Source organism: Lutra lutra, chromosome 4 (genome assembly GCF_902655055.1).
Source record: "Lutra lutra chromosome 4, mLutLut1.2, whole genome shotgun sequence".
Taxonomy (NCBI): Eukaryota; Metazoa; Chordata; class Mammalia; order Carnivora; family Mustelidae; genus Lutra; species Lutra lutra.
In genome coordinates, this window is record NC_062281.1 from 90,262,227 (window position 1) to 90,275,007 (window position 12,781).

Genomic DNA, 12,781 nt, shown 5'->3' on the forward strand with positions numbered 1-12,781 from the left:
CCAATTCTGGACTTAGGGTACTAAGCCTCCTGGTGACACCCAATCATTCCACAGTTCAGGTCCGCGCGAGCTAGGGCAGGGAGTTTGGGGTGGTCTCCGTGTCCCCAGCGGGCGGGGCTGCAGAGTGAAGAGGGCTTGGCAGACGCAACTGGAAGCCTCTCGACGCTCTGCTACGTCTGCCTGTGGACCAGAGGCTTCCGCCGCCGCCTGCCATCCGCAGGTAGTGGTGTCGATCGCCGAGCTCGATAGCCGCACTGGGTGAGGGGCCGCTGGTAGCGGCGCAGTCTCGGTAGGCAGGATGAGTTTGGCTGGCGGCCGGGCCCCCCGGAAGACTGCGGGGAACCGGCTTTCTGGGCTCCTGGAGGCAGAGGAGGAAGATGAGTTCTACCAGACGACTTATGGGGGTTTCACGGAGGCAAGAGCCGGGCCCAGGAAGAGGGAGGGGAGAAAGCTAAAAGGAGTCCTGAACAGAGAAACCTCGGACAAAGAAGGGGGCGGGGAATGTAGAGGAGCCCTGGGAGCTGGGACTGGAGACCGGGTGGGAGAGTCGCGGGGGGGGTGAGATGGAGCCTTGGAGAGGAGAGTCCTGGATGGGTTTGGAGGGGTCAGGGATGGAGGGGCTCTCCGGAGGCACCCCAGAATATGGAAGAAACCAATTGTGTACTTCTCTAGTTGCATGTTTCACCGCACTTCCGACGTCTAACAACGTGCGCGAGCTCATCGTAGTCACGCGGTATATACTCGTTGGTCCACTGCCTAGCTAGCTGTCCACCTGAAGTACAGAAAGGAGTCTCTTCAAAAGATTGAGGGGCTTAGTCTGCTCTTTTTTCGGCTTTCAACTTTTAATGTAAATGCTCCTTAGTTAACTAACCCTTCCTTGACTGCTTCTTCCTAGAATAGAGCTCAAATTGTAATTAGATTTGGTTTGCCTACTTGTTTATACTTTTCTATTAGGTTGTAAGCTCTGTAAGTTTAGAAATGGTCTGTTTTCTTCAACGGTATACGTCCATTCTCTGGATTGGGTTGGTCCTGGTACTGATTGAATCTGTTTTTTTTTTTTTTTTAAGATTTTATATTTATTGGGGCACCTGGGTGGCTCAGTGGGGTTAAAGCCTCTGCCTTCGGCTCGGGTCATGATCCCAGGGTCCTGGGATCGAGCCCCACATCGGGCTCTCTGCTCAGCGGGGAGCCTGCTTCCTCCTTTCTCTCTGCCTGCCTCTCTGCCTACTTGTGATCTCTGTCTGTCAAATAAATAAATAAAATATTTTTTTTTAAAGATTTTATTTATTTATTTGTCATAGAGAGAGAAGCGAGAGTGAGCACAGGCAGACAGAGTGGCAGGCAGAGGCAGAGGGAGAAGCAGGCTCGCTGCCAAGCAAGGAGCCCGATGTGGGACTCGATCCCAGGACGCTGGGATCATGACCTGAGCCGAAGGCAGCTGCTTAACCAACTGAGCCACCCAGGCGTCCCTAAATAAAATATTTTTAAAAAAAGATTTTATATTTATTTGTCAGAGAGAGTACAGGCAGGCAGAGTGGCAGGCAGAGGCAGAGGGAGAAGCAGGCTCCCCGCGGAGCAAGGACACCCCCCCCCCCTTGGGACTGGATTCCAGGACACTGGCATCATGACCTGAGCCGAAGGCAGCTGCTTAACCGACTGAGCCACCCAGGCATCCTGACTCTGTCCATTCTTTTTTTTTTTTTTTTTTTAAAGATTTTATTTATTTATTTGAGAGAGAGACAGTGAGAGAGAGCATGAGCGAGGAGAAGGTCAGAGGGAGAAGCAGACTCCCCATGGAGCTGGGAGCCCTATGTGGGACTCGATCCCGGGACCCGGGGATCATGACCTGAGCCGAAGGCAGTCGTCCAACCAACTGAGCCACCCAGGCGTCCCATGACTCTGTCCATTCTTAAAATATCTTTTGAGAAGCTAGGGCAAGCCAAGCACTGTTTTAAGTTCTGGGGGAAGCAGAGAGTACTGAAAACACCACTTTGTATTCCTGACCCCAGTGGGGCAACCAGTTGGATTAACAGTTGAACTATTGTGTGATAAAGGGTAAAATAAGTGTAGGGATGCTGTGGTAACACGTGGGAGCCCGAGTTACTGGTCAGGATTGGCATCCCTGGGGGACATGGTGTTTAAACTCACTACAGTATGAAAAGTAAGCCTTGGCTGGGAGCAGGGTAAGGAGAAAGGTTAACCCACCAAGGGTCTGGGGCAGAATGTGTAAAGGTACGGAGTCTCGGTCTGGTACATGCATGCCTACTTTCATTCTCCAAACCTTATAGTAGAATAAAGGTTGGTAAGGCTGGAGGGAGTAGGCAAAGGCCAGACCATGTTGGGCCTTGTGAACCATGTTAAAGAGTTTACTCTCCATCCATTCATCAAAGTACTATGATCAAACATGTACTTTAGAAAGCTCACTCTTTAATGAGGAGAATGGCTTGAAGGAGGTAGTGGGAGTAGGGAAAACATGGGCAGTAGGTTACAAGACAAATTAAGGAAATTGAATCCACAGGACTTGATGACTGGGAGTCATTACTTACACAGCCCTGACCAACTATAGTTTAAAATAGAACGTTCTCATCCCTCCCCCAAAGGCCATTTCCCTATTCCTGTCATTTTATGAGTCGTTATTTAATATGTACCGTTCATGCTTCCAAAAGGGATTAAAGGAGGCTTAACATACAAACAAAAAGTAGGAACAGTAAAAATAGAGACAGATCAGAAGTAATTGTACCAGGAGCCTCTGCTAAATTGGTAATAGCAATTGATATTAAGTTTAGCTGTGAGCTTCCTGGCAGCCAAGCCCTGAATTTCTTTTTTCAGTAAGAAAGAGGCATATACAGTCTTTAAGAGAGAAAAACTTATTCAGCATTAAATCCCAGGAAGAATTGCATCCTTGTCTAAGATATATAGAGTAACAGGGGTTCAGTAGATAATGTAGAAACATTTTCTTATCTAGTCATGGCTATTAATGACCCTTGATAAAAGCCAAAGGAATGGTAGTAAATCCATAACTTAGCGAAAGCATTTTGATTGGACATTAAGCTACCATGTGGTTGAACTACTCCTCTCTGGTGAGATGACTTAATACTTAGAGCTAGGGGATTAATGTGTTCCCAGGCTGTCTTTCACAAACATCAGTTAGGAGGAAATGATGGTCATCTGTGCAAGATTGAACTCTGGCTAGCTTGGAGTGTCAACTGTCTGTGCTATTTGCCTGCTTTGGCAGCATGTGTACCAAGATTAGCTTGTTGGTCTACGTCATTGATTGAAGAGAGAGCCACATGTTTGAGGTGCCACCCTGCCCAGTTGACTCCCCTGCCCACAACTGTGTTTTTCCCTTTACTTTTTGATGTGACTGCCATTCTAGCCCTGACCTGTAGCCCCTCAATTCTAGGCTATACTCCATGTTCTCTACTCCACTTAGCTAAACACCTCCAGAGCTTTCTGAAACACCCTTGTATATAGTTTTTCTATTTCCCCAAATCTTCATTGGCTCCCCATTATACGGAATACTAGTACCCCATAATTTTTCTGTTCCAACACACCTGAGGAATGAGACCTATTTCTCAGTAAGTTTATATCAGCAATGATTATCAGTAGTGGGACAAGGAAGGAGAGGGAGAGGATTGAGAATCACTTGCTTATAAATTATATAAGTCATGAATTTATTAGCCTGATATGTAAGTTTCTCTATTGACCGAATGCCGTCTTTTCAAGTCTTTTAGCATAGGGCAGTTAGTTAATGTTGGAAGAAGGCTGTGCTGGAATCAAAGGCAGTCAGCTAGGAAGATTTCTTTACCAAGACAAACCTGCTTTACTTAGGTCTAAATCTTTATTCCATAAACAAGGTATACACATTCCTGCTTCTGCACCTTTGTTCTTGCTGTTCTATCTACCCATGATACCTCTGCCCTCTTGGCTGTCTGAACACTACCAGTATTTTATTTATTTATTTTTAAAGGTTTTATTATTTGTTTGACAGAGAGATCACAAGTAGGCAGAGAGGCAGGCAGAGGGGGAGGGGGAAGCAGGCTCCTCGCTGAGCAAGGAGACTGATGTGGAGCATCCCAGGACCCTGGGATCACGACCTGAGTGGAAGGCAGTGGCTTAACCGACTGAGCCACCCAGGCATCCCTCCCAGTATTTTAAACCACAACTCAAGTCCTCTTTGTTCTTTAGAGTCTAAAGCAGGGCTCAGCAAACCCTGACCTGCTGGTCAAATGTGGTCCACTGTCTGTTCTGGCCCTTCACAGTAAAAGTTTGCCAATCCCTGCTCTAAAGGAATAAAGTGTAAAGTTTAGACCTTCCCAGACCACCAGTCTATGGGAAGTGTGTCTTCCTCTGAGCTCCTGTACTTTTAAAAAGACTTATTTATTTATTTATTTATTTATTTATTTATTTATTTATTTATTTATTTGATAGAGAGAGAGAGCAGGAGCAGGGGCAGAGGGAGAGGAGAGACAGTCCTCAAGCACATTCCCCGCTGAGCTGAGCACAGAGCCCAACATGTGGCTCAGTCTCGGGACCCTGAGATCATGACCTGCGCTGAAATCAGGAGTTGGCCACTTAACTGACTGAGCTACCCAGGCGTTCCTCCTGTAACATTTTAGTACTGTTTAGTACCGTTTGATACTTTATAGTTGCTTTGTATTCAAACTTCCTTTTACACTAAGTCCTGTCTTCTGCCAGACTGTGAGACCCCTGAAGGTAGAGATCAAACCAAATCCTTTGTATCCCAGCATTTAACACAGTGTGCAACAAGTAAAGAGCAGTTGATTAATCTGGAAGGGGTGGTGCTGGTGCCAAAGGCCATCAGCTTGGAAGGCTTCTTGCCTGAAGAAATTGAAGGGCTGGGTTGGGAAGGAGAGTGGAGCAACGCTTACATCAAGAAAGCAAAGAGATTCTGTTCTGGAGGGGCACTGATGACTCAGTGAGATTCTGTTCTGGAGGGGCACTGATGACTCAGTGACAGTGAGAACCTCATCTCCCTATGTCCTCAGGAATCAGGTGATGATGAGTATCAAGGGGACCAGTCAGACACAGAGGATGAGGTGGACTCTGACTTTGACATTGATGAAGGGGATGAACCATCCAGTGATGGAGAAGCAGAAGAGCCAAGAAGGAAGCGCCGAGTAGTCACCAAAGCATATAAGGTGCTGGGGGTATCCTGGTTTTCTTGTACTTCCATAATTTCATCATTTCTGTTGTGCCCTTCATGAGGTCCCAGTACTCTGCACCCCCACCCCCAACAGTTCAATTTCCTGCAATGCTAGTTTTCTCTTAAGATCCTCATCTTTCTCCTTGTCACTTTTATGATACCAGGGACTGGTATCTGATTCCAGTCTCTCCCCAGGAGCCTCTCAAGAGCTTGAGGCCTCGAAAGGTCAGCACTCCAGCTGGTAGCTCTCAGAAGGCCCGAGAAGAGAAGGCACTGCTGCCACTAGAACTACAGGATGATGGCTCTGACAGTGAGTGCAGATGTTTGAGTCAATTGACAAAATTGGAACGTAATGATAAAGTATTATATCAGTGTTAAGTTTACCAAAGCTGATAACTGTACTATGGCTATATAAGAAAAACCCATATTATTATTATTTTTTTGTAACGATTTTTTTTATTTATTTGAGAGAGCATGAGAGGGGAGAGATCAGAGGGAGAAGCAGACTCCCCACTAAGCAGGGAGCCCGATGTAGGACTCGATCCTGGGACTCCATGATCATGACCTGTGAGCCAAAGGCAGCTGCCCAACCAACTGAGCCACCCAGGCATCCTATTCTTTTTTTTTTTTTTCCCCTTAAGATTTTATTTATTTATTTGAGAGAGAAAGAGCGCCATTGAGGTGGGGACAGAGGGAGAAACAGGCTGCCTCCTGCTGAGCAGGGAGCCTGATGTGGTATTGTGACCTGAGCTGAAAGCAGCCGTTTAAGGGACTGAGCCAACCAGGTACCTGGAAAACCCTTATTCTTGGGAAATATACACTGAAGTATTTAAGGTCAAGAGCTAAGATGTGTGCAGCTTAACCCTCAGATCATTTGGGAAAACATATGCAATGCAGATGGGGCAAAAGGTTCACAGGAGTTGATCTGGTAAGGGATACATAGGTATTCTGTGGACTCTTCTTGCAACCTTTCTATAAGTTTGAAATGATTTCCAAACAAGTTTTAAAATTTTGAAAATAAATAAATAAAAGAGGTGGACATGAATTCAAAGATTTCTTCCTCTCTTACTTCTTTTCCAGGTCGGAAGTCTATGCGTCAGTCTACAGCTGAGCATACGCGACAGACATTCCTTCGGGTACAAGAGAGGCAGGGCCAGTCACGGCGGCGAAAGGGGCCCCACTGTGAGCGGCCACTGACCCAGGAAGAGCTGCTCAGAGAGGCCAAGATCACAGAGGAGCTCAACTTACGTTCACTGGGTCAGTCTGTGGTTTTGAGAACAGAGGGCTGAGGCCATGAGAAAAATGGAGACTGGAGGACCTGAGCAGCTGGGGAGATGGAGACTTGGAACAAGGGAATCGAAGGAAATGCAGAGTGAGGGATGAGGAGCAAGAAACAAGGCAGTTAGCAGAGCTCTAAAGTACAAGTTACAGGGAAGAGGAAGTGTATTATTATAAAATAAGAATTGCATAGAACCAAGTTCAAATCCTAGTTGTGCTGTTAGCTTGCTATAAGACTGCCAGCAAATTACTTAACCTACTTGTATCTTGCGGTTCTGGTTTACAAAGTGGGGTGATAATGCCTACTTTAATGATAATCATGAAAATTAGACATTTTCCAGAATTAGTTCATGAGATGAACTATTTTATTTATTTATTTATTTTTAAGATTTTGTTTATTTATTTGACAGAGAGATCACAAGCAGGCAGAGAGGCAGGTGGAGAGAGAGGAGGAAGCAGGCTCCCTGCCAAGCAGAGAGCCCGATGCGAGGCTTGATCCCAGGACCCTGGGATCATGACCTGAGCCGAAGGCAGAGGCTTTAACCAACAGAGCCAACCAAGCACCCCAAGATGAACTATTTTAAAGAAAAAATTCTTTAAAATCTTTTCAGTTTATATGCTGAGTATACAATTGTGTACAATAATAGACTGTACAAAACATACTTTTTTTTTTTTTTTAAGAGAGTGAGAATGCTGGAGGAGGGTTATAGTGGGGTGGGCAAAGGAAAAGGGAGAGAGAATCTTAACAACCCTGAGATCAAGACCTGAGCTGAAGTCAGGGGGTTGGATGCTTAACTGACCGAGCCACCCAGGTGCTACAGAACACACATTTCTTTATAGGGTGCTGAGAGTCTTAAATCATGAGAGTACATGAGGGAATAGCAGATTGCACACATCCCATCAAATGCTCAGTGTGGGGCATACTTTCATTGGGTGAAATAACACAGAATCAGCTGTAGTATTTAATCTGTTCTTTTTTTTTCTCTATACTGCCCCCCACCCCAGTCTTTCTTTCTCTGAATTTTTTCTCTTATGTGAGCAAGAATGTACAGTTGAATGTTTATAGCCCAAATGTGGAGTGGAAGATTCTTTACACAGAATATCTGAGACCCAATCCATTCCACTTTTGTATTTCTCAAATTTAGATAACTCCAAAAGAACACGATGATTGAGAAAAGGTTTACTTCACTTCCAATATCTTCAGGATATATTTTCATGACTGTTTCATTATACTGACTTTAAAATTGAATATTTAATCTTTATCTGTATAATGGTAATTCAGTGCTTTCAAGCAGTAGCTGTCCCTCAAAACAGAAATGATTTAGGACCATCACAAACAGTGAGGTGACCTTGATGTCACTGTAATTAGAGCCCACATCCTTTGACCACATTGGTTGGTTTGGACGATTGTAAAGAGGGTAACTCCCAGGCTTCTTACATCAGTAACTAACATAGGAGACCTTGCAGAAGCTTGTTTGGCAGGGGAAAATAAGTTCATTTTTGAACATGTTGAATTTGAGGAGTCTGGGAACAGTCCATGCAGTGCTGAGAGTTCAGTTCAGTGTACATACCCAGGTTTGGACAAAAGATCTGCGCTGGAAACAAGTTTGAAAGTCTGTTGATTATAGATAGCACTGTTGATGTTGGAGTGGTCAGATCAGCCAGGGAGAAAGCATGAGGAAGAGAAGACAGAGGCCGAAGGGAATGAATCCTGCAGACACTAGAATGTAATGGCTCATCAAAGAGGAGCTTAGCAGTGGCCAGAGAGTTAGAGAACTCCAGGAGAATTGCCTTAAGAATGCCAAGCAGGGGCGCCTGGGTGGTTCAGTGGGTTAAGCCACTGCCTTCGGCTCAGGTCATGATCTCAGGGTCCTGGGATCGAGCCCCGCATTGGGCTCTCTGCTCAGCAGGGAGCCTGCTTCCTCCTCTCTCTCTACCTGCCTCTCTGCCTGCTTGTGATCTCTCTCTGTCAAATAAATAAATAAGATCTTTAAAAAAAAAAAAAAAAGAATGCCAAGCAAAGAGAATGTTTGAGAGAGAGTCTCTTCTGAATGCTGCAGAGATGCCACCCAAGAGGAGAATGGAGAAGTGTTCATTTGTTTTGGTGGCAAAGAGGTCAGAGGTGACCTTAAAGAGCACTTTTTGAGAACCACACCAATTTGAAGCAGGCTTAAAAAGTTTGGCTGTGAAGGGTGGAAGAAGGAATAAAAGCTATAGGGTCTAGGGTCAATGTAGAGTTTTCTTTGCTTGTTTTATTCAAAGATCGGAGGAACTCAGTCTTTGATGAGACGCACCTGAGTATAATGATAAAGAAGAAAGAAAGGATAATTAATAGTGCGGGTTTTTGGAGAAGGGGTAGCTAGAGCACAGGTGAAGGAATTAGCTTAAGAGGGAGGGAGGGAGGATGGCTTATAGTTGGAGGTTAGTAACCCATAACAGGACATTGGAGTGGTTCTCATCTGATGTTTTTTAGGCACTATCACCTGTCAGGTGTTGGGCATAGGGTTGAAAGCTTGAGGGGAGAGTGAAGAGTGTTTGAAATTTTGAGATAGAATATTCTGTTGATGTTGGGGGGGTCTGTTAAATTTTGGGAACATATGTTCATAGTCTACCCTGTTGTGTAATACTTCTCCAGGAGCACTCAGCAATCTAGGTCTGGGCCATGGAGTTTTGATTGATAAGAGTGACTAAAATGATAGACTGAGGAACCTAACCTTGATTGACAAAGGAAATGAAGCCTGGAAGGGGCCACTAGGGAGAGAGAATATGGAGAGGTCTATGTATAGGAGGAAGAACAGAGGTATCTAGAGAGGGGAGCAAACAGACCCAAAGGGTAGGATGTTGGGGCCAGAACCTGGGATGTGTGATTGCAGTATTTCAGAGCTGGGGCAGTTGCAGGCAGTAACGAAGTATGGGCTGTAGCTGGAGCGGAATGGAATAACTCAAGTGTCCTAGATGGGAAGATTGTTGAGAGATGAGATTGGTAAAGAAACTGTGGGGATGGGAAGTTGAAGGGGTTACCTGTGTGTGCATGTTTGAGGTCACCAGCATGACGTAGGATGACAGGAGTTGGGTGGAGAGGAAGAGTAGAAAAGATTGCTGAAGTCTTCGGTGAGGGAGGGAGGGAGCATGACAGGAAGGAGAGGTGATCTAACCCAGTGGCATCCGTGTCAGCGGGGAGGTGGGTCTGCAGATGGGTAGAGGAGCTGTGGTGTAAAGTGCAAAGTGCGCTCAGCAGGACACAGGCACGCGCTGCTTGGGATGTGGCAGGATGAGCAGCCTCTGCCAGAGGGTTGCAGGGAGAGCAGGGCCCGACAGGGTGACGGGCTTCCGGGAAGACAAGTTGCCGAGGGCATGCTGAGGGAGGAACTGGAGGACATAAATGCATTGGTTGATTATGGAGGATTTCTAGAAGGTACAGGGAAGTGTTCAAAAGAAGAAGGGTTGGAAGGTTGGCTGAAGGGAAAGAAAGCAATATTACCTACCCGAATTCCAAGTAGAAAAGAGGCTAAATCATTGGTGGGGTTCCCAGAGCACACTTTTCTGGCCCGACTTTATCTAGAGGATTGTACCCATTTTAAGAAACAGAAGTTTGGAGTTCATTCAGTGGAAAGGGACAGGACTATTTCTGACCACTGAGCATTAACAAATAGTTGTTGAATGCCTGTAATGTGCGGAACACTGCCCAGCCCGGGAATATGTAGGTAGTATGAGTCACAGTCATTGTCCTTGAGGAGGAGACGTGTATATGAACCACAAACTGCCATAGTGCAGTGTCACGAGTCTGCCAGGGGACTGTGGTGAATTAGAAGAGTGCTCGGAAGGAGAGGTAGCTATTCCGCTCAGCTCATTGTTGCCACATGACAGTGCAAATGCAGGGTTGCCAGATTTTCTTGTTATTTTAAGAGGAACCAGAAATCTCTGTGTTTATGTATTTTTTTTAAGATTTTATTTATTTATTTATTTGACAGAGACACACCAAGAGAGGTAACACAAAGTAGGGGGAGTGGGAGAGGGAGAAGCAGGCTTCCCATTAACGGAGAGTCCGATGCCAGGCTTGATCCCAGGTCTTGGGGATCATGTCCTGAGCCAAAGACAGATGCTAAACGACTGAGCCACCCAGGTGCCCCGAAATCTCTGTATTTAAATATAATTTCCTTAGGGCATCTACGTGGCTCAGTCAGTTAAATAACCAGCTCTTGATTTCAGCTGAGGTCATGATCTCAGGGTCCTGGGATTGGGCTCTACATCCGGCTCTAGCAGCAGGGAATCTGCTTGAGGATTCTCTCCCTCTCCCCATCCCACCATGTGCTCACACACACTATCCCCTCCCCAAAATAAATCTTAAAAAAATAAAATAAAAAAATACAATACAAAACAGATCACACAAAACACTTAAGTGGGCTGCCCAGCTTATAACCTCTGAGAGTGTATCTCAAAACCATTGTACGAGGAATGGCTCGATGAAATGGGCATTGCGATCAGCCTGGAGAGACATGGACAATAACTTCAACTGTGTAAAGGACTGTCATATGGAAGACAGCAGACCTGCATTCTTTATAGCCCAAAAAGATAAAACAGTGTCATCAGGCATCATATTCCAGCTTAAAATAGGAAGGAACTCTGTAATGACCAAAGATGCCTGAAGACACAGCGAGATGCTCTTCCTGGGAGCAAGTGGACAGGGTAGCTGTGGAGGGATACAGAGGGAAACAGCAGGCTCCTTATCCAAGGGTCTCTTCTAGTTCTAAAGTCCCTCTTCTGAGTGCATGAGGAACCAAATGGACAGGAGAAATGGGCAGAGAGGATATCGGGGACAAGCAGAAAACATCAGAAGTAGAGGTGCGAGGGGACCTCAGGATTTGTGTGAATGGCTTAGGCAGAGACTGGACAGCCAGGAAGGTCATCAAGACTGTGGGACAGAAGTGACTGTGGGCACCGGGGGAACTCACCTTCCCCTCATTCCTTCCTTTGACCCTGAAGAGACATACGAGAGGCTTGAGGCTGACAAAAAGAAGCAGGTGCACAAGAAGCGGAAGTGCCCAGGGCCCATAATCACCTATCATTCGGTGACGGTGCCGCTTGTTGGGGAGCCAGGCCCTAAAGAGGAGAATGTGGATGTGGAAGGGTGAGTGTGTCACAAGGAAGAAGGGGAGAGAGCCTTCTCCTGCCCTCCTCAGCTCTCCTCACACAGCTCTCTCCAACATGTGGATGTCTTTCAGAGTCCTTTTCCTCAGCTCCATGTTTCTTTTAGCCTCTCCTCATTCTCTCCAATTTTTCATTCAGCCCAGCTTGCTTTTCCCCATCTGTCACTTTGATTCTCTCAGAACGTTCCCATCGCTCTTTCTCCTTCATCTCTTTCCTTGCCTGTCTGATCTCTCTTTACCTGTTGTTTTTTCTCCTCAGAAGTTTTTGTGTTTCTGTCTCTCCCCTTAGACTGGATCCTACTCCCACAGCCTCTGCGCTGACTCCCCGTGCAGGCACTGGACCCGTCGTCCCTCCAGCTTGCTGCTCCCGTACCTTCATCACTTTTAGCGATGACGCAACATTTGAGGAATGGTTTCCCCAAGGGCGGCCCCCAAAGGTCCCTGTTCGGGAGGTCTGCCCTGTCACCCATCGGCCAGCCCTGTACCGGGACCCTGTCACAGATATCCCCTATGCCACTGCTCGAGCCTTCAAGATCATCCGTGAGGCCTACAAGAAGTACATCACTGCCCACGGACTGCCACCCACTGCCTCAGCGCTGGGCCCTGGCCCGCCACCTCCTGAGCCCCTCCCTGGTTCTGGGCCCCGAGCCTTGCGCCAGAAAATTGTCATCAAATAAGATGCTTAGTCCTTGGAAACCCCTCTCCTGCCTTGACTTGGGGGTCTTCACGTTTCCCCTTGTCTCCCTGCTTTTCCCCTTTGTCAGCTCTGAACTTTGCCCAGCCCTTTTCTATATTTCTTTCCCCCCTGGTTCCTGCTGGTTTTGTGTTTTTTAATCTAATAAAAAAGAAGCATCCCCTTTGTCTGGTGTCTGATCTAGAGTTGGGAGCAAGAAGTCTTTGTGAACGTCTGAGTATATAAGGGTCTTCATTTTATTTAATAGAGTTGATCGTGAGCTTCCTTTTTAAAATTCTAAGTATTCATTCCTGCAGCTGGATTATAAACAACTTTAAATTAGACATCCAAACAAAATTCTTATACCTACCTTTATATCACCTTGTAGTCACTGCTTTAAATATAGCAAGGCACCAAATAAGTAGGAACTGGGTGATTCTCCTAGAACAGTTGCTCGGACTGAGGCTGCTACGCAGGAGGGGAAGGAAGTGCCATGGCTGTTGGTGGCCACTAGAG

At 46.2% G+C, this 12,781-nt stretch overlaps 1 protein-coding gene across 2 annotated transcripts; it reads left to right on the plus strand.

The window, feature by feature from the left end:
* Positions 1–221: 221 nt before the first annotated feature.
* VPS72 (vacuolar protein sorting 72 homolog) lies at positions 222–12,451 on the plus strand. Of its 2 annotated transcripts, XM_047725531.1 has the most exons (6): positions 223–415; positions 5,010–5,162; positions 5,363–5,477; positions 6,248–6,424; positions 11,429–11,573; positions 11,882–12,451. In XM_047725531.1, exons 1-6 carry the CDS (start codon positions 299–301, stop codon positions 12,267–12,269), a joined length of 1,095 nt encoding a protein of 364 aa, XP_047581487.1. In that variant the 5' UTR covers positions 223–298; the 3' UTR covers positions 12,270–12,451. The 2 variants fall into 2 exon arrangements, with proteins under 2 accessions (XP_047581488.1, XP_047581487.1); XM_047725532.1 differs by lacking the exon at positions 11,429–11,573 and having other exon boundaries at positions 222–415; positions 11,882–12,102.
* The last annotated feature ends 330 nt before the right edge of the window (positions 12,452–12,781 follow it).